Source organism: Tremella mesenterica (genome assembly GCF_000271645.1).
Source record: "Tremella mesenterica DSM 1558 unplaced genomic scaffold TREMEscaffold_4, whole genome shotgun sequence".
Classification (NCBI taxonomy): Eukaryota; Fungi; Basidiomycota; class Tremellomycetes; order Tremellales; family Tremellaceae; genus Tremella; species Tremella mesenterica.
In genome coordinates this window covers 668,377-689,332 of record NW_006711228.1, presented here as the reverse complement: position 1 = coordinate 689,332, position 20,956 = coordinate 668,377, and the positions used below count along the sequence as shown (strand labels likewise).

Below are 20,956 nucleotides of genomic sequence, written 5' to 3'. Positions count from 1 at the left end.
GGAATCTCTTGGGTCTGATACTTCTCGGTCCGATTCTGAAGAGTCAGAAGGATCGGCAGAACATTTAAATGACTTATCTGATCGTCATCGACAAGTAGAGAGTGATTCATCAGAGGAGGATACAAGTGGAAGGTTTGCCGCTCTTGGTTTGCACGACGACGACGACGATGATGATACAGACAACATGAACGACGATAGCGACGAAATGTATCATGACAAAATATGAGATTTATCACCACCAGATGTCACTCTTATTGACATAAGAGAGTAGAGTACGGGTAGAGTACTCTAACGTGTCATACTACACATTGTATCATAATGACACGAACCAGTGCATATACACAAATTAAACACATGACAACAATTTGAAAAAACAATAGATACAATCACTCACTTTCCCTCATCTTCATCACTTAGATTCCCCAACTACATCTTCCAAATGTACCGACCCCAATTTATCGCTCGCTTCTCCATTCAAAGCTTCTTCATTCTTCTTTTCTTTCCTCGTACTAGGTACTCCGGATCGTGTACCATACGCATCACCCAATTCTCGACCGATAATCTCCCTCATTTTCTCTCGTAAAGGATTAGAGGGACCTTGCGCTCCTTCTAAGAACCAATCTTTCGAGAGGTAGTTCCGTACGCCGTCAGGAAGGATGATGATGACGTTTGCGTTGGGATTGGAAGCTATAGATTGACCTTTAGGGGAATGAAGATATTTTAGAGCACCGGCAAGAGCGGAACCGGATGAACCTCCTACGAAAAGAGCTTCTTTTCGTCTGTCACGTTAGTTTCGATATCGCGATAATGATCAAATCATCTTGAGTCACCGCTTTTTATACTATATCTGCTACGACCTGACTAAGAGAGTCGAAGGAAGTGTGAGAGGGAGGAAGGGGAAGAAGCCGTCTCTGCTTTCTCATTCGACGAATCCCATGAGGGTTCATGGATGTGGATGCTGAAAAGACTCACATCATGAGTTTGGTCATGGCGAACGCCTCATCATCATTCACTTTGACCCAATCATCGATAGACGGAGCGTCGGGTTTCAGCACCTCTGGGAAGAAGTCCTGATGGTCAGCTTTCATCAATTCTTGCATTTTCAGCCCCCACTTTCCCAAGTCTTTGCAAATATATTTAAAAGGTAGAGAAGATGGGTCAACTCACATAACCAATACCCTCCACTGCATAATTTCCAGGTTCACCACCACCCAAGATCGAACCCACAGGATCAACAGCTACCACCGTCGTCTTGTTCTTCTCTGGAAAAGCTTTCTCCCTATCTCGTATAGCATCCGATAAACCTGTTATCGTCCCTCCTGTTCCAGCACCCGCAACGATCAGATCGATTTCTTTGTTTTCAAAGTCAGAACTTTCCAGAGAATACTACCTATGAGCTCGGCACCGGTACCAGAACGAGGGACTTGCCATGATTTCCGGGAAGGTGGTGTGGTAGTGTGCAAGAGGATTGTTGGGGTTACTATATTGGTCCAAAATCACAGCATTAGGCATGGAGTCTCTTAGTTTGTGGGCCACACCTGGAATCAGGAACAATCTCAACAACAGTGTCAAACCAACCTATATGACTCTCGGGACTATCCCAACTGCTCTTTCAGTATATGCTATAGAGTTAGACAGAGGTTCACGTACGCTGCCTCGGTACTGTTCATCAGTCTTGGATGGACAAATTTGAATTGGGAGACTTACGGGGTCCGAACAATCTCAGCTCCCAGAGCACGGAGCATAACTTCCTTTTCTAAACTCATTTTTGCCGGAAGGGTTATGATGCATCTCGGGATCAATTCCTCCCACATGGTGCAAAGATAAGAACCTACTGATATCCTTTTAGCGCGGAGGCCAAAGCGAGTCCCATCCCTGACAGAGTCAGTCGAGAGTCAGACAATGAAATTCGTTGCAAAGCTGACCTGTGTTACCGCCTGCTTGTCAGCCAATTGAGTGGATGTATGATTGAGGAGCTCACTGGTAGGCTCTATGATGACGCTTTTGCCGGGTATCAATCTTCCATCTTTCTCCGCTTCCTCAACCATTCGCTAACCATCAGCTTCAGGTATTGAATATTAATCGCTTGTGTAAGACTCACCTTGGCAATACGATCTTTGACCGATCCGCCTGCAGAGAAGAATTCAACTTTGCCCACTGTCGATCAGTGACGATGTGAGTGAGGACAAAGGAAAGGACGAACATAGTCTACATTGTAGACCTTGAGCCTCTTGTATACGCTTCAAGTGGATGAGAGGGGTATGTCCCACCGCATCGAGAGCCGAAGAGAGAACACCCGACCAATGATGTTGGTTCGCAGAGTTGCCACTCATATTGAAGGGGAGTTGTGATGAGAATTTGAAGGGTGGAATGAGTTGAAGAGATAAGGTATCAGGTTAGCATGAGTAGGTTCAAGGATGTGGGGACTATGGCCGTGGTCGAGTAATTGACGTATTGGGAAACTAGGGGAGGATACTTGAGGTGGTAGGGGTAAGATGTAAGACATGGCCGATGGTAGCAGCTTTCAAGGTTGGATGGACGTGTTCGGAAGCTTTGCCACACTTCTTTCCGACGGAAACATCTCGATCACACTTTGTTGTTTTCTTAATCGATCCTCCCACTTTCTTTCTTCCACGCGACTTTCTCTTTGCAGTAGTAACTAGAAGTAAACCCACTCAACAGCGTTTGCATCTCCCCTCCCCTCCCCTCTGCTGTCATCTTGGCGCCCATTCTCACCTTAACAAATCATGCCTCTTGCTCCTATCTGCCCTCCCCTCATCAACTCAACATGGGTTTCTTACCCCTCTTCTTCCAGTCGATCCACATCCGACCCTACTTTGGAGCGCAAACGGGCCAGAAGTTTGGACATCCGTTCTCCCCGTTCTCCTCGTCAACTCAAACGCGTAAGAGAACCAACGCCCATTAGAGAATCCGAGCCTCTATCACCTGCTGGTGGAGGCGACAAGCAGATCAATGAAACGCGCGATCGAGTAGGTATCTCAGCCCAAAGCCCACCGTCTAACCTCATCAGCGATGAAGGTGGAGAACGACCAAGCGTACTTTTCTCCGAACAAAGTGAAGCCATCGCTACCTGTCCTCGTGGCATTCATATTATTCTCAGATCAGACGGTCGTATTGGCTACCAAGATGAGAACGAAGATTGGGTAGCAGAAGAAGCCCTCGTGAATGATCAAAGCCCTACCGGAAGTCAGTTTGATGAGGAGGAGCCACCGGTCACAAAACACCTATCACAATCCATACAATCTACACCGCATGTCTCTCCTAAACCCCGTCCACAATCAGCCCCAAAGCGGGAGCCCTTTGCTGAAATGTCAAATAATACACGGATTCCTACAACTTCTCTACCTTTCCCCCAAAAACCTGCCGATCAGATGACCATGGTCATTGACAAACCTCTGGACGAGAGAGGTGTAGAAGGCGACTGGTCCCAACATTCGAGCCAGGAAGTTCCCTCTGAGTGGATGACCAGTAGTGAGACTTATCATTCAGGAGATACAGATGAATATGAGATGGATCATCGACCACCGATGGAGCGAACGGCTATCAAGAAAGATATACGAGGTTTGTATGACGAGGTCATGTGTTTCTCGGATTCTCGACAAAGATATTACAAAGTGGTGGATAAGCTGGGAGAGGGTACGTCTCATATTCATCATTGCAATCTGATACGGATAGGAATATAGTGAAAAGTCTGGGCTGATGACGTAGGAACGTTTTCTTCTGTATATTTGGCTCGAGATGAGGGATGGGAACTGCACTCTAACTCTTATTGGACCCACGGAAAGGGACCTTGCAAAGTGGCTTTGAAGAAAGTCTTGGTCACCAGTAGTCCACAGCGAATAGAGAACGAAATTGCCATCTTGGAATCTCTCCGGTGAGGTCACATATCACTTTCCCGACGTTGAGTCACCAGTCGAGCTGATGACTAGGGGCTGTCGAAATGTCTCGCAGCTCATCACCGCTTTTCGAGAAGCTGATCAAGTCATCATTGTGCTTCCTTATCATCCCAGCGATGACTTTCGAGTTAGTCTGCTTCTTCCGATGTTGCATCCCAAGCTGACGTTTAGCATTTTTACCGTCATATGGATCTCCCCCATATCAGATTATATATGCGAGCAATACTAATAGCCCTGAGAGATATCCATCAACGCGGAATCGTCCATAGGGATGTCAAACCTGCGAACTTCTTGTTCGACTACGAGGCAGGGACTGGTGTCTTGGTTGATTTTGGATTAGCGGAGGTGAGTCATTTCTGAGTGTCAGCTTAATTGGTTCATGCTGACCAGGAGCGTTATTTTCCACCCAGGAAAGCGACATGTCAACACTCCCCGGCGACACTCAAAAGTCTACACGGCACTAAGACGACGACAGTCGATACCCCGATCGTGGAACAGGCACTTTACGATGCCCGAAAGAGGGCCAAGTTGGCCGAAGGAAGGCTCGGTTTACCTCATGATGATAAACGACCAGCTCTCAAGGCGAATCGTGCTGGTACTAGAGGATTTCGAGCTCCGGAAGTCTTAATCAAATGTCCTGATCAGACTGGTGGTGAGTGTTTCACATCTTGCTAGTCCCACGACGATAGGACGTTGCTGACATTGTCAAGCTATCGACATATGGTCCGTTGGGATCATACTCCTCTCTATCTTGACTCAAAAATTTCCCATTTTCAATTCCAGCGACGATATCGAAGCTTTAATGGAACTTTGCGCAGTCTTCGGTCGAACAGCCATGGAACGTGTAGCAATGTTACATAGTGAGTCTTGTATATCTCATCATGATCTGTGTTATGTTGACGTAAGATCGTACGATATTGAGCAACGTTCCTACTCTTGATTATACTCCTCAAAGTTTAGAAAGTCTAATTCTTCGTCTCAATCCACATTTGTATACACCTCCCTTACCGCACGTATCTCCCACAGCGGCGAAAGAACACATCGAGGCCGTATCAGGGGCAATCAGTTTGTGTGGCAAGTTGCTCCGGTTAGACTCTACAAGACGTCTGACCGCCGAGGCAGCCCTGACACATCCGTTCTTGGCTTCGGAGGAGGATGAAACGGTGAGGTTGTTGAAAGGGACCGATGGGAAATGTGGGTTATTACATACGTATGTGGATGGCAAACGTGAGTCGTCGTCGTCTTTCTCTGAGATATAGATGTGGCACAATATAGTGAGATGATGACTGATTGTTAGACAAAGCGTATTTTGGTGAGAAATTGCAAGAAATGCAATTTGGTCAAGGTATTCCTCCTACACGTTTTTCACGTGGGTACTTCTATCCCTTTCTTTCATCCTTCTCCCATCGTCCATGCTCCCGTTTCCTAGGATATCAATTTCGTCCCGGACAGACATCCGCTCTACAGTCATAAGCCAGATTGAGACCATGCAGAGGGGCGGATTCGATCATGTTGGTAAACACCGTACGAAGGCTGATCTCAGTTTGTCCTGAACACGAACATTGGCAACAAAGAATGGGTGTAAATCCTATTGCTATCTCGTGTCGATTTGACCAAGATGAACCTTCTCGATCAACTCATGTTTCTAATGCTTTCGATAAAGAGGGTTCCCCTACACGACATCTCGATTCCCCTTTGACTGCACATGATGTTCCGGGGGAAGAGGAAGACGAGGACGGGGATGAAGTTGAAACTTGTGATGTGGGTCAACGAGATTATGGATATGTTTCATGATTTTCTTCCTAGTAAATTCGATTGATGGAAATGGTTTATTGAGATCATGTTTTTACGTTTGTACAAGTTGGATCTTTATGTTGATAGATTTTTCTTTGAGGGAGGGTAATCGATGGAGAACAAAATATGCATTGGTGGAATGTTTTTGACAATTCACCCTAGAGTACTCGTACTCTACTCGTATTGTATCTTCATCCATGCCTGACATCTTCTGCAGTAGAGAAAGTACTCGGGAAAGGTTTCATCACACCAATGTCATCTTACAAACGTATCACATCATAAAACCCAAGATGAAAGGTAAATCGAGTCTGACTAACTATATGTAAATAAGTAAAAAAATTTAAACCTCAAGACTATCTTCCAAAACACTTTCAACTTCTCCCTCTTCTTCTTCCTCCTCCTCCTCTTCATCTTCATCTTCCTCACTCTCTTCAATAACACTTTGCATCCTCTGTCTTTGTCTCACTTCCCTTTCTCTTTTTTCTCTAGTGGGTATCACCCTCCTGGGCGTTTCTTCTTCAGAAGCGGATTCAGAGGAATCTGATGTGATTGTTGATGTAGCTCTAGACCGTGGAGCTCTAGATGGTTTTCTGGATCTTGCACGTGAACCAGATTCAGATATGGTATCATCTATCGGATCGCTATTTCATCAATACCATCCATCTTCTACGCCTTTCTCAAAAATTTCCATTGCTACATTTCATAGGATGAGCACTTCCTAGCGGTACATATCATGGGGATGAATTTGGTGTGTGATTTCAGGTCATACAGAAGGGAAATGAAGACGTTAAAGAATATGTGAAAGAAGAAGGATGAATAAAACGGATACTAACATATCATCAATGAACCCAAATAACTCTGCTATTTCTTCTACAGTTTCCCTTTCAGCACGGAAATGTTCTGAAACGAAATTCTCCAACTCTGTGGGGTATTTCTTGTTCAAAGTAATTTCGAAACGATTCAATGCGTTTTTAGAAGCTAATTCTGAAAACGGGCGTTTCTAATTTGATCAGTGATTGTCTTTCCCCCCTTTTTGGGCAATGATAGAAGAGATGGAGAGTGAAGATCACAGGGCATGTAGAGTCTACTCACCTCTCTTACGGCAATCACAAGTGTCATGAGGGATTTGATTTTCATCAAATCGATTTCTTCCGGTTCTGGAAGATATAATTTGTTCAAAAGGGATACTAATGTTTTTCGGCTTTCCTCTGCATGGGTCAGTTTGAGTCCGTCACACAATCCATATGAAAGATATGCCATGAGGCAGAATCAAGAGAGGAATCAGACCAAAGGCATGGTGTACTCAACAGTGATACATGGATATTTGGGCACACAGAAAAAGTAAAGGGAGATGTCGAAGAGAAGGAAAAGCAGAAGGAGAAGAAGATATCTCACTTGACTTTTCCACCAATATACTTCGAAGAACGACCAACGCTAAATCCGCATGAACAGCTTGATCAGGTTTGACACCATCTCTCTCTACAGCTTTCTGAGGATCTAGCCAATCGACCATCATCATTCCTACTTGTTGTGGAGGTAACATATCAGTCTCGCCTTCATCTTCCATCTCTTTGTGAAGTTGGGAGAGCATTTCGAAAGTTTCACCGAAGATCTGCTAGTCAGTACGTGTGTGACACCGCTGAGGTTGGATTATCCCCGCTTCTTCTCCTTATGATAGACACGGATCACCCAAGTGGATAAATCCAGAGAGAAATTCTCAATGACTCACAGAAAGCATACGACGTTGGTTCTCCGGGGAAGAGTAACAGTACACGGGCAGAAAATACGTTAGACATTGACGCAGAGCTTGATTGTCCGCCGTCTCGGGGGAGAAGTAAAGTAATACCAAGGACTGTAATATCTACTCGTCAGCGTTGAAGATTTGGACACAGATTATTTTTGCCAGAAGGTATGAAGATGTGAGTGGCTCACCGTCTCATCCGAGATCATTCCGGCTAACATGAGCTTGGCGGTTCCCTCACATGCTGCAGCTTGGACTTCCGGAGCTTCCTGTGCCAACATATGTCGGACCAATTCTGTCACTTGATCTGTCTAGGCAACTCAGCACAGACCCCGTCCTGTGACCTGGTGAACAATATAGCAACTACTCACGGGCATGGTCTTTGACACCAATTCTTGTATATCTTGTACCATCAACAAATCAAAGATGATCTGCACAACTTTGACTTTCAATTGATCGTCCGCTGCAGTCAATTGTTGCACAAACAGCCCGAATGAATTAGCTGCCATTTTCTTTCTCGTCAGTTCGTTCTAAATGATGAGATAAAACTAACCGAATCTATCATGCAGCACAAGCCTATACACACAAGACCTTGATCCCGAAGAGCAGGTTCATCTTTGTTCCTCACAGCGGGTACGATTAAGTCCGGTAAGAGACCATGAAAGACCGAGTTGTCCTGCAAGTTCTGCATGTTCAGTAACTGATTTAGTCAGAAAATGTACTTTACATACTGTGTTGACCCGCTCAAGTAGGCTAATACAGATGAGCAGACATCTCAGGTCGATGAGTGCTGCCTGCATCCGTTCTTCCGGGTCATCTAGGTTGAATCGTGGCTGTGCAGTTTTCTTCGAAGGCGTTTCAAGCATCGACGATTGACTAGGGGTGGGCTTTTTGTCAGCTACGCATGGATACATGGATCTGACATACCATATCCGCTGGCTCCTCATCACCATCACCCTCACGTAACCCCGTGACCACGTCTACCACAACGCGAATAAGATCTCGCTCCCCGTTGGCAATTTTGCTGAGCACATCAATGCACCGTGGTATCAGTACTTCCGGAAGGTTGTACTGCGATAACATCTCTCCTGCTCCATCAGCCACGACATGACCGGTGCAGAGGGGCAACGTACTGGCAAGTTGAAACATCTTCCGTCTCCCGATCTCGTCGGCATAATCAAGACTAACGGCCAACTCGAGAAGCTCCTCTACGATGAAAGCTTGTTCGGTAGGGTTGGGTCCATCTCCGTTCACAGCCCCGACGAGCTTATTGTATTCGTCCTGTATACGGAAGGCCAGTGCGGTAACTACGGGCAGAGCTTCTTCGAGGCGAGCCTCGTCCTTCTCAGTGATGCAATGTTCCACAAAGACGCGAGCGAGAAATGCCTTCTCTGGTGTTAGAGATGTCCAGTATTCGTCTATAGCGTCAGAAAAGCTTATCGGGTGAGATTTCTGACCACTGACCCGTGAACTCTATGGCAGCAAAGACTTCAGGACGAGTAACGAAAACAGAGATCAGTGCTTCTTCTGCCACTTGGCTGGAAATGACGTCGAATCGGGAGAGAAACTAAAGGTCAGATACAGCGACAAACAGCTGGGAAAGATAATCATACCTCCAGGATATCTCCCTCCACTTGATCCACCCATCCACCCAGCATCGCTGCCGCAGCTTTGCGTACACTCGGTTCTCGATCTCCCAGACCATTCCGCACTACCTCTTCTCTCTGAGCGATGGAGAGCACCCTAGCATCTGGTAGAGCGGCATGTGAGAGGGATCCATGGTAAACAATTTTCCGTAGAAGCGGATCGACGTCCCGTGCTCGAGCCAGAATGTAGGGGAGCAAAGCTGGCGTTCGAGGCAAGTTATACAGAGCCGCTCGCCTGACCTCCCTGATCGTCTGTCAGAACACCTCGTGAGAAGTTTGGGGAGCTCACGCAGCGGGATCATAACGTAAGAGGTCGAGTAGAACTTCTCCTAGAGGTTCATCCCCATCTTCAAGATCTGCTTCGTCTTCTCCGCTCTGAAGCTTGGCCAATCCGAGCGCAGCTTGGACTCTGACGGCCGCTTCTTTGTCTCTAGATCTGTCGAGTAGACTCTTTCTGAGTAAGACATATACGTCGTCACTGAGGCGTAAGTGCCAGACACTCTGTGATAAGGACCTCGAACTCACTCGATCTCTCCAAGACCATTGATCATCGAAACAGTTAGAAGTGTCACTCTGAACCTGACGTTTTTATCTTTTGCCTCCATTCCAGATAACAAATATCTGAGAAGTTTGCCTACAAAACGTGTCGAGGCAGTTTCCGCATCTTCTTCCCCTTCCTGTCTACTCGTCATGTCTGCCATCAGCCGTACCTCTGGATGAATAAAAGAAAACACACCTTGTTCGGTGGCGTAAGCGACGTATTGAGCGACAAACTTGACCACCCTATCTGCCACGGCCACGCCTTTTTTGACAGGCAACACTCGGTTTACCATGTCGATGAATGAGCCATTGAAAGCCTTTTCACCCACGAGTTTGATACCTTTGGGAGAGGCTTCGGTGATGGTGGCACAAGCATCTTGTATCTTGCGGAGGGCGACCAAGTTTTTGCGATGGTTGGCGGTCGTATGTTGAGCTTGATCAAAGATGGGTGGTAGGATTGTGGGTAGAGTATCTAGAAAGGATATTGATAGTGCTCTTGAGCGTGCTGCGACCATGCTGCTGGGCTGTAACGACTGGTAGGCTGGTAGGCTGGAAAGGAGGAAGAAGTGAGCGAATTCCTCGAGTTCTCTTGACCTTGTTGACTATGGACGCGACTGCTTTTGATGTTTACGTAAGCAGGCGCGTTGTGCCGCAAACATAGTCGAGCCAACAGCTCGTAGGTACATTTCGCCTCTCTCTTTCATTCCATCTTATAACACAACCTCTTGTCGTAACCCTAACGCTAGGCCTCGTGAAGATGTCACAAGTCAGAAGGGCTCCGGTTCCGCAAACCAACCTTCCGGGGTTTCCGATGATGACGACGGGGGAAATCATGGATTGTCTTGCCGCTTTAGGCATCAACGTCGCTCAGGAAGACATAACCAAGCCTACCTGGAACAGTGCACAAATGATCTATTCTTCGCTCCTCGACGCTCTCATGGGTGTTCCTCCTGATTCTTTGGACCAACCGAAAGCCGCTTTGTTGGGAATGATGGAATACAAGGTTTGTATCACGCCCCTCGTCCATAACTCCGCCTAAGTAAAAATTGGTGTGGCTGATCTCGCAGGAGTTATACGCCGATGCTCTTCAATTCACCATGCTCTTTCGACATTGGTGAGTCGTATCTACTTCTTCTGGGTTTCAGAGTTGGGGGAAGCGTTGCCGATACTGACAAATAGTCGAGCCTTGGCGAATCTATGTGGTATTAGCAATTTCAACATGTCCGATTTGACGCGTCCCGACGCTCAAAGACTTCGAACGGCTCTCAGTGGAATTATGAACTTTGCAAAGTTTCGCGACGAAAGATCTCAGTTTCATCTGGCGTTGGTTGCAAAGGTGGCAAAACAGAGTGACAAGTGGGTTTCGAAACATCATGGTATGATCATTTCTCCGTGCTGACTCGAAGCGCACAACAATTGCGAAAGAAATTGGAACAAATCGACATTAACATGGGAGAAATCACTGCTAGACACGCTGCGGATCGTCCGTTGACCGACAAGGCCAAGGAGAGGAATGATTCTCTACGAAGTGAATTGATGGGTTTACGGACTGAACAGGTCAACCTCTCACATGAAGTGGAGGATTTGAAGAGAGAGAGAGGGGCTTTATCGGAGCAAGCGGTGAGTGACTTTAGGTTATCTCTTCATCTTCTTCATCTTCCCTTCTTAATAACTTTCCTCCAATCATCGTATACATCATGTGGTTGACCCTTTGTCGAAAACGGTCTGCCAAGTAGGAAGTGGGATGGCTTGTCAGTAAAAGGTAGCGAACTGATCTCCCCAGACCAACAAAATGCACGAGCTCGCCACTCTGACATCTCAAACTACTCTCGCCCGATCTCGCTTGGTGCAATCACCCGAAAGGATCAAACGGAACATTTCCGAGATGACACATCAGGTCACAGTTGAGAAAGCGACTCTTTCGACATATCAACAACAAGCCCGGTCGCACCAGAATCGTCTGGAAGTGTTTGGTGGGTTAGAGAGAGATTTGAAAGAGTTGATCGATTTGGAGAAAACCATAGAACAGCAGAAGATTAAAGTGGAGGAGGCGAGAAGGTCTCAAAGTGCTTTACAAGCGAGATTGGAAGGGAAGAATATTGAAGGGCAGGGCTTGAAATCGAAACTTGAGGTGAGTTGTTTCTTCTCTCTTACTCTCAAGTTCCGTCGATATCAGGAAGACGAATGGTGAGAGAAGTGTAGAGTGTAGAATAAGAATATGATTACACCACTATGATGAGATTCTTGATTGACAAACAGCAACTCGATCGTCAACTTCAATTCGCTTCTGATAAACTTCATCGTCAACAAGAACTAGGTCGAGAAACAAGAGATCGAGCTAAGAAAAGGATAGATGATGTCAAAGCCGAATATGTCAAGTTGAAGAAAGTCAAGAGTGTTTGGCAGAGAGAAAAAGATAATTTAATGTCACAGATTAAAGAGTTGGAAGATGAAATGGGAGCTTTTATTTCTAAAAATGAAAGTGAGATTGATGATTTGTTACAAGATTATTGGACGACGAGGAAACAAGCTGGTAAGTCTTCGTATTCTCCCTCATCCCATCTCCTCTTCTTTTCTCTACCATCTCTACGTATATATCTCTCAGGTTTTAGGACTTTGTCATCTTTTCCTTCTTCTATTCCATCGTTCTCATCTCTACTACCTCTATTGCGTTCCCTAGATATTCTGTATCTTATCTAATTCATCTTCAACCACTCTGCTTTAATCTTCTCTTCTATCTCAAACCAAGAAATCATACACTGTGGTTCATTATCTATCCTATCTCTTCTTACGCCTTACGCCTTACGCCCCTCCACGTTCCCCACTTCCTTCTTGACGCCCTAAGCCTCATGTACAGTCCCTCAGATGTCGCCATCCCGCCATCCTACATATCTACAATACAGTATCGTATCTTCCTCCAACGCCCTATTCACACACCACCGCCGTAATCCCCGATCGATGCCAAGACCCAATTCCCCCACTCCCCACTTTCCCTCATCGTCAAGATCTCATGTTTTGGGCGTATCACGATTAACTGTATGGTATATGACATGATGATATGAGAATTCGGAATTCTGGCAAAAGGTTTCACCCAGGGATTCAATGTCATCCTTCCCTAAATGGGAAATGCGGAGATGACGGACTTGGTTTTGATAAGAAAGAAAAGTCAAAGATAAGAAATAAAAACTGATGATATAGAGGATTACATGAATACCATGACAGTGAAACTTGGATTGGAAATTGGTTGATATTGTTATTTTGTATGACTCCTGGGTTTGATGTTATGATCTGTTCTGGAGACTTCATTCATCTTACGAATCTTTCTGAACCTAGTACTAATTGTTGGACCAATAGGTCTGCAGGACTATTGGCTGGGAAGCTTATTTGCTCCAACGTTAATTGAGCATTGAGAATATCTCATATTCGTCTCACTTTGTTGTTATCTACAAACAAGATGACAATATTCAGATCCATCAGCATCAGATCAATATTCATAATATCAGCATTCAGTTTTCAGTCGTAGTTAGCCCATATCACAAGTGACCAGCAGGTGGTCAAAGGTCGACCATGAGAGAATGACGAAACGAGCAGTGAACAAATATGAGAGAAATATAAAATCACATGCAACATTCCTTTCTAATGCTACCAAACCACCAAAAAGATCGTGCACAATATAAAAATGAATGACCTCTTGACTTCTTTCCGGATAAATATCTATCTTCTACATTCCTTCATCTCCTAACCTTCCTCCTTCCTTTCCCCGAGGGACTTCCCTCATCCTCCTAATGTCCGGATTTGTAGACAAAGAAATCTAATGTCCATGATTGTTCTCTAAATAGATACTCATTTTATACACATGGTAGATCGATGGTTCGAGATGATATTGAGACGCGAGATGAAATGGTTCCAGTTTAATAAACATCAATCTCCAAATCTTCAAAGGACATATCGTCGTATCCGAATGTCGACTTCTGTTGGATTTTCGGAGTGGGTAATAATGATCTTGGAATAGTAGGAGTGACTGGGGTTTGAGATTCGTCCGATTCACAAGAGTCGGAAGAATCAGAAGATCTAGTTTCTATTTCCCAGTCATCTTCGATCGATTCGTCCGATTTAGATGACATCAAAGATGACGAATCGTCTTTGTAGCCCATGATGAGAGAGTCGGGTGGTGTTACTCGAATGACAAGATTTGTATGTTTGTTCATGGATTTTTCTTTCACCATAAGGAATTCTCCTTCCATCTGAGCTTCGGAACCCAGTAACATAGATTCTTCACCCATCACCAACGATGACTCGGGAATGACCAACGTAGGTCTCTCGTGGGTCACAGGAGTGGGAGGTGTGGTGAGTGCCGCGCGATCGGACATCTCCATTTCATCTAATTCCGACTCGGACTCTGCATCGGAAATGGACTCGACTGAAGAAGCTTCCACTTCCAACTCGGAATCTGATGACATGGCCGGATGAACAGGTTTATTCTCTTCATCTTCAATCGTCCAAGACATGACCAAACGTGACGGTCGGTTCGGTCGAGATGACATATGAGCAGCAGTGTTGAGTGGTAATTCTCCATTTGAGTAAGCTCGACGAAGAGCGCGATCACCAGCTTTTCCCCTTTCTAACGATTCCAACCATCGGCGTTTCCCTTCTTCCCTTTCATACTTCGTGCCCAACCGTTTGATCGCGGCTAGACGAGAGGCGATCCGACTCAATGCAACTAAGCGGGCAGAGTAGGCTTCACGATGTTCCACAGGCAGAGCATGTGGGGGAGGGATGGAAAGTAGAAAAGATTGGGGTGATGGAGATGATCTGCGAGTGCTCTGAGGTGTGGTACAACCTGATTGAGTGGATGATACGGATGAGGCTGGAGTGTAGGGGTTACAATCAGATTCGGAATCTGATTCGTCTGATGAATTTCTGGAAGAACATCGTTGAAGTGGTGCACCTAAGAATCGGTGGTCCACCTTGGAAACGGCGAGGATAGCATTGATTTCTCCTCGCAGAAGGTCAAATTCATCCAACCTCTTATTGGTTTCGCTCGCAATGATCCACGGGAGGTACGCTTGTGAAAGGCGGTCTTTCAAGTCAGGAAGGACGTGACGACGGTAAGTGTCGACCAGGATGGACCGGGCTTGTCGTCGATGAATCCGTGCCGGAGATATCTCGGCTTCAGGTCTACGAGGAGGAGAAGCCGCACGAGAGGCTTGTCCCGGGAGTAAAGGGGAAAGAAGAGAGTAGAGGAGACCTGAAGGGGTTCGTTTAGACTGAGGAATCTGTATACCACCGTAGGCGCTGTTTCCAGAGGAGGTTGACGAAGTGCTTGCTAGACTGGAGGTGCTCGTCCTAGCGGTCGGGGGTGGTGGAGCAAACGACAATCTGACTTCGTGAACAACTCTTTCCAGTTGAATGGCGCAGACGGGATCGATAGGCATGGTAAGGCATGTTCCGTCGATCATGTGGGTGGAGATGGTATTAGTGGGAAGAGAGAAGGTGACATCGTCTACGGCCTGTCACGTTAGCATATTGTTAGATAACGATACGAAGGGAAACTTACACCTCCAATCCATGATGACTTTTCGCCAAGCAGAACATTGGAACATTCTATTTCTTCTTGTAAACAGACCGAACGATGGGCGAGTAAGTTGGCAGGCAGAGGGAGGGATCGAGCAGTGTAAGGATGACTAGGAAGAGGAAGGGTGAAGAGGATAGTAGGTGGGTTAGGCTGATTAGGGGTGGCAGCGGGAAGAAGACGGAGAAGCATTGTGAGAGATCTAGTATGAGTGATTAGAAGGACGGGAAAAGATAAAAAGGGAGATGTAAAAGTCTATTTGAAATGAGATGAGAGAAAGTCTATGAGATGAGATAAATGATGTTATAATCAAATGAAAGATAAGAAGATGAGATGAGAATGTTATCGAGATAGATCTTGCGGGTTTTTATAGATATGTTATGTCGGTGTAAAAGACTTAGACGGGTATGGTGACGACTGAATCCTTTCTTTGCTAGTTTGTGAAAGTCGTCCTTCTTCTCGCTACTCCCACACTTGTCTATAGTCCCGTTCCCCGTTTCCTTTCGACTATCTACTTTGAGAGAGAAGATAAAATGTCGTTGTATCGGGATATGTGAAGAGTAGTTTGATAAACAGTGGTGATGGTTGAGAAAAGAAAAGAGATCGATTTCGATAAGGACGGGATCTAAGATTGACAGTGGAGTCTGAAAAGAGGTGGTGTGGGTGGGGTTATCAAGGCGTAAAAGGGTGAAGGAAAATCTATCGTGTATAGTCAGGAGTCTAGGTGATGGTCTGATAGGTGACTTGCGGGTGGGCGTGATGTAAGATGGGCGGGTGCGATAACTAAGGGGGTTGGTGTGAATGTAGCACCCGTTGTTTTTGAAAGATGACTAGAGCCAAAAAGACAGAGTAGTAGGAGTAGGAGTAGAAGTAGAAGTGTTGAAGGAAGAAAAGTAGGTCTAGGTCATTGAATCCAGCAAGACTAGAAAAGTGCGAGCCATGGCGACATTGGTCAAGAGCGTAAGAGAGAGACACCCGATAAAAGATGCTAAGGTTTACTTGGACCTTTCGGACAATTTGTCACTTGTCGATCGGACATTTACTCGGCTAAAGCTAAATTTCAAACCCTGAAGGGGAAAAACCACGGTGATAGCGCGTCACACCCGAACTAACGCCCCTGACCGGATCCTTACCGCTTTCGGGTAAAAGAATTTTTGGTTCCTCGTTCTTCACTGCCCAGTTCCCAATGCCCAGTGATCCAGTGACACCCAGTGTGAATCCTTCCTTTCATCCGTGTATCCACGTTGCCGCCTTCCAATCCCTCCCTCCCTCCCGTCTTTCCCGTATCATAACAGCTACGACATGATTCTTCTCAGTTCCAAAAAAACGTTCGAGACCTTGAACCATAGCAATCACAAGATCCAAGTAAACCATTCGTCGTTGACATTTCGTCCTCTCTTTAGTCTCATGCGTGGAATCGCCGTACGCGGTATGCCGTATTACCGAGACACCGATACATACACCGCTCAATGTATCAATTTAATCCATCAAAAAGAAAAGGACTTGGATCATTCATCATTCATCAAAACACACAGAGACTGCGTGCGAGCGTGAGAGACGGACATCAAAAGGGAAAAGATCTTCCGTCTCCCGCCGGTTGACATTCGGGCGCAATTGCCGCAGCATTAACGCATCGCGCATCGCGCAGTCAGTCATGTCAAAGTGGGGGATTGGGGGCGATCTAAGCTACCGAGATAGTGAATCTTTCTCTATGACATCTTCGTTATAGGAGGGTTTCATCCTCATGCCTCTATCGGCCTATGACACATGGCGTACAACATCGTCTAAGAACTCACAACTACTCGAGCGTTATCTTGTGCATGTAAAGTACTGGTGTTGACAAGGGAACTAAAACATCTTATTCGGGTCCGTAAAAGAAAGACCGCAAAACGGAACCACATCTCAAACTCCTTTCTTCTCTGTTCTCTGCTTCACGGGCAAGACACAATGGATTTTTTTCCCGTACGGCTCACAAGCTACAAGCCGCGGGATCCCAACGGCATCCGGGAGCTTATTCGTAGTGTGTTACCCTGATCGACCCGGCGGTCATAGCCGCCTAGCCCGTGAAGTTACTCCTTCCGCATGCTTCCCCTCCCCCCCTCCCCTGTCTGATGCTCGTCTCTGAAACTGTGATTTTCGCACTGATCACTGATCACTGAGATCATGGGAACTCACCCGTTTATAACCCTGGAACTAACCATCACCATCAATATGAGTTTCACCCTCCTTTACTTAATTGCATGTGAAAACTCTCATCTTTGAATCGTTTCGTATGGGTAAATGTTGTAGATTTTGTAGATCATCCGATTCAAACCGATTTTGAGTCCGAGACAGAGATAAAGTCCGAAGCCTATACCAGTACGGCATGTATGACTTTCACTTTCGGTGTCTGAAATTTATAGAGTCTAAAAAGTCTCAAGAGAGTCGGAAGGAGGAATTTTCTTGCATGTTAGGGTTCGAGATGAGAAAAGAGTTCAGGGTTCGATTGAGCTCAGGGTAAGAAAAAAAGAGAAGAAAAAAAGATTTTGCGAAGTTCCGGTGCCTAGGTGCCTCTTTCTTTGAAGTATATCGGAGAATTTTCTCTATCGTCCTTACGAGAGAATAATTTGAGTAAGACGCGTCGGATGAGGATCGATAGGACTTTTCAAGGAGGAATGATTATGTGAGGTGAATGATAGATGTGGTGAATCATTTTTTTGATAGGAAGATATGGAAATGACATGTGGGCATGTGTACATTGTCGTGAACCTGATTATATCATTTTAATACGAGTAAGCTGTAATCAACTGTGAGCTGTATGCTGCACTGGTGGTGACAGAGCCAAACTCATACTTCTCCACCCCATTCCATCGCACCATTGTCGCGTCTCCTTATCTCGAAGACGCGTTCATGTTCATTTTCCCTAGGACTAAAGGAAATCACATTCCTCCCACGCCCCCCTCACTAGCGCAATATAATCTCCTTTCAGGCTCATCAAGGATCGATCCTGCGGCCTGCGATTCCTTCAGTCGGCGCCGGCGGTAATGCGGCATCTTTCAAATCAAGCTAGCAATCACCTCCCTCGGCAACTTTACAACCCTGTGAGTCTAGAACGGACGAATGTAGCGTGTGAATTGAGCATGCGCATAAGCACATAGCACACAAGAAGCAACTTAGCAGGGATTGAATGTCTCCTTCCGAGTCACACGTGCGCCACACCGAAGCCACACTCTCACCACCTGGAATGACCGAAGCCACCACGCCATCAAGATAACAGCAACTTTATCTGCATCATCCACCACAGCGGTCAGTGATCAGTGATCAGTGAACAAGGACAGACGAAGTTCTACGAACGACTCATTGAGTTTAAAGGCGTTTTCCATATTCTTCTCATCGTTCCTATGAAGGCTTACACTTTGTTCTTGTTTCAATTTAATTGGTCAGGTACTACAGTAGGTACACAGAGGTGCAACCCTCTTCGTGGAACTTGATTTCAAATCTGGACTTGGGAATGAACAATCCCTATGAGTGGGGGAGAAGCAGGCAAGACATTGCATGATAGTGATGACAATCGTAAATGACAAATGACAGAATAATGCTAGGAATGAATGCTGGTCGGTCGTACGTTACAAAGAGTCGAGTCGGGATTGGCAACGATAGTGGAACTGTGAAAAGGTGAGATTTAGATCACAACGCCGCAACGCACGCTTCGAAAGTGAGGAAGATGACCATGTTGACCTGAATGTCAGTGAGTTCATCCTTCGCGATAGCAGTACAGGTGTGTATTGTACGTCCCCGGGGACGAGGTGTTGTGAGAGTGAGAATGACTGGAGTAAATGGTTGGAGTACAGTTGGCAAGTGGGAAGGTAGAGGTTATTGGGTTCGGATGAACGACGTGACTTACAGGTACAGCTCTAGAAATCAGTCCAGACCTCACTTCAGACAACAGTCAAACTCACCGTATTAACGTAGGACCCAAACCTGCGAAACATACTCTCCACCCCTCCGCTCTCACCGCATTGACAGCGGTACGGTGAAGTGACAAAGCTTTCACCGATGATCTCTCTTCCCACGACGCTCCCTGCATGCGGGTTTTGAGAACGTCGAAAGGGAATGTGGTCTGGTTGTCAGCTCTACCTGTAAAATCACGTTTTATCCTAATTGTCTATCGAGATCCGATGTGCAGGATGAAGAAGGACATCGGAGCGAGAGATGTGATGATGCTTGGGGGAGTCAAAGAGAACGATGCGTGGAAGAGTCAACGGGTCAATACTTACCAACCATGCTGCCAGTCCCGCAAGTCCTCCAGCAGTCATCAGCTCTGGCCAACGCAACGTTCCCAGCTCAGCCTCGGCCTCTTGTATCAACCCGTGTCCATGATGATTTGCAGGAAGGGTTGCTGGGGGTTTACGTTGATTTCTGAAGTACCGACATACTGCCTCGTAGCTAACTCGTCAGATCCCTGTACCTAGTGAAGTGACTGATGAACCCTGACCGACGGTGATCATACTGATTAGATTGACGGACGGGGTATCTTTTGTCAAGTTCAATACAGAATGTGATGACACTCACGTGCAAAAGTATGGTCCATAAGCAATGTCCCTCAGAGCCGTAGCTGAGAACCCCCGATACAGTCCCCTCACCCCCTCCGTCCGAACGATGGACCGCAAGATCGAGACTATAGAAGGGTCCAGATGAGGAGGAGCGGATTGTTGTCGGACCTACTAGTCAGATTGAAGCAGTTTTACAGTCAGAATGGACATACCTTGATCAGCTCGATAGGACAAGTGAGGGACCTAAGCATCAATGAGATGTATTTGTAGGGTGTGGCTTAGACTCACGCTGCTACCACTCCACTGCCCGCTCCTGCTAAACAAATCTGCGACAAACTTGGTTCACTGTCATTTTCGGTAGAGGGATGCTGAAAACGCATGAAGAGGGAATAAGAGGAGAAGACAACTCCGTTGATCTGAATTTCTCAGCATAACTTCGAAGACTTGCAGTGAAACTTACGAAGGCGATCCCTGCCTGATGATTAGTCTGAGTGTCACCGCTACGAGATGTGGATTGACTGACCATGGGAGACCAAACACCTTTGAACAATCCATGTACCTGTTCATCAGAACAGCCCTCAAGCAGATGGTGTCATAGTCACTTTCTCCTCGCGTACAATTGCACCTGCAAGTCAGTTATTCGAACTGTTTCCATGTAGGAGGATTGTGAGGAGAGAGAAACCAACCAAAAGTTCTCCATACGGATGAGTACCTACCATTGAACTCTGGCGTCTGATATCTGACCTTTATCACGTCGAACGGTTGTCCAACTACTAACCCCGCAGCACCAGCTATGACACCGGCGGTAAAGTCAACCACAGGGGATATAGCTTTGTTGTTGCCTCGTGTTCAACTCTTCGACCACATTACGACAAGATCAGACTTACCTGGAGATGTCCCGTCATTCATCTTAATCTGATATCGTTGTTCATTGACGGAAACACAAGTGGCTGATAAGTATAAATGGAGCGTGACAGATGTGGTCGGTGTTGTTGTTGTACAAAGGAATTAACCGAGATATTATCTCCCAGTTGAGTATTACTTGGCGTAAGAAACATGGAGCCTTGTTGGCACTTTTCTGACACGCTTCAAAGAAGTACGTGGATATTAAAGATGCTTTTGATGATTAAATGATTGAGAAGGTAAGATAAGAGATGGGGGAGATAGAAGACAGTCGTTGTATCCATCCATTAGCCTCACTCACTACCTTTTCG

The 20,956-nt window shown here is 46.0% G+C and overlaps 6 protein-coding genes across 6 annotated transcripts; 2 read left to right on the top strand and 4 right to left on the bottom strand.

Annotated features, from left to right (window-relative positions):
• Positions 1-520: 520 nt before the first annotated feature.
• On the bottom strand, positions 521-2,312 carry TREMEDRAFT_15985 (uncharacterized protein; the record flags this gene model as incomplete). The annotated part of the gene is made up of 11 exons (XM_007003737.1): positions 521-779; positions 973-1,070; positions 1,168-1,372; positions 1,412-1,538; positions 1,579-1,607; positions 1,708-1,791; positions 1,836-1,875; positions 1,926-1,937; positions 1,982-2,051; positions 2,102-2,157; positions 2,204-2,312. Coding segments are annotated over 11 exons (1,089 nt in total), but the record flags the coding sequence as incomplete, so codon positions are not given.
• Positions 2,313-3,398: 1,086 nt separating this feature from the next.
• On the top strand, positions 3,399-5,176 carry TREMEDRAFT_30137 (uncharacterized protein; the record flags this gene model as incomplete). The annotated part of the gene is made up of 7 exons (XM_007003833.1): positions 3,399-3,657; positions 3,730-3,895; positions 3,951-4,044; positions 4,089-4,262; positions 4,308-4,569; positions 4,628-4,759; positions 4,824-5,176. The coding sequence occupies 7 exons, from the start codon at positions 3,399-3,401 to the stop codon at positions 5,174-5,176; spliced, it is 1,440 nt and encodes a 479-aa protein (XP_007003895.1).
• Positions 5,177-6,498: 1,322 nt separating this feature from the next.
• TREMEDRAFT_30304 (uncharacterized protein) lies at positions 6,499-10,153 on the bottom strand (the record flags this gene model as incomplete). The annotated part of the gene is made up of 14 exons (XM_007003861.1): positions 6,499-6,711; positions 6,804-6,912; positions 7,112-7,323; positions 7,441-7,572; positions 7,644-7,763; positions 7,806-7,964; positions 8,006-8,137; positions 8,184-8,350; positions 8,376-8,540; positions 8,586-8,870; positions 8,917-9,019; positions 9,066-9,342; positions 9,388-9,576; positions 9,624-10,153. 14 exons carry the CDS (start codon positions 10,151-10,153, stop codon positions 6,499-6,501), a joined length of 2,793 nt encoding a protein of 930 aa, XP_007003923.1.
• Positions 10,154-10,395: 242 nt separating this feature from the next.
• On the top strand, positions 10,396-12,886 carry TREMEDRAFT_29984 (uncharacterized protein; the record flags this gene model as incomplete). The annotated part of the gene is made up of 7 exons (XM_007003816.1): positions 10,396-10,659; positions 10,706-10,752; positions 10,818-10,994; positions 11,045-11,258; positions 11,422-11,769; positions 11,898-12,171; positions 12,837-12,886. 7 exons carry the CDS (start codon positions 10,396-10,398, stop codon positions 12,884-12,886), a joined length of 1,374 nt encoding a protein of 457 aa, XP_007003878.1.
• A 354-nt stretch (positions 12,887-13,240) lies between these two features.
• Positions 13,241-15,402, bottom strand: TREMEDRAFT_73656 (uncharacterized protein; the record flags this gene model as incomplete). The annotated part of the gene is made up of 2 exons (XM_007004288.1): positions 13,241-15,148; positions 15,196-15,402. 2 exons carry the CDS (start codon positions 15,400-15,402, stop codon positions 13,550-13,552), a joined length of 1,806 nt encoding a protein of 601 aa, XP_007004350.1. The 3' UTR covers positions 13,241-13,549.
• Positions 15,403-18,726: 3,324 nt separating this feature from the next.
• TREMEDRAFT_71447 (uncharacterized protein) lies at positions 18,727-20,894 on the bottom strand. Its single transcript, XM_007004287.1, has 12 exons — positions 20,630-20,894; positions 20,429-20,584; positions 20,345-20,367; positions 20,266-20,301; positions 20,203-20,217; positions 20,031-20,158; positions 19,955-19,985; positions 19,762-19,910; positions 19,467-19,635; positions 19,149-19,309; positions 19,094-19,103; positions 18,727-18,927 (listed from the first exon to the last, which is right to left on the bottom strand). The coding sequence occupies exons 1-12, from the start codon at positions 20,649-20,651 to the stop codon at positions 18,877-18,879; spliced, it is 951 nt and encodes a 316-aa protein (XP_007004349.1). The 5' UTR covers positions 20,652-20,894; the 3' UTR covers positions 18,727-18,876.
• Between the last annotated feature and the right edge of the window lie 62 nt (positions 20,895-20,956).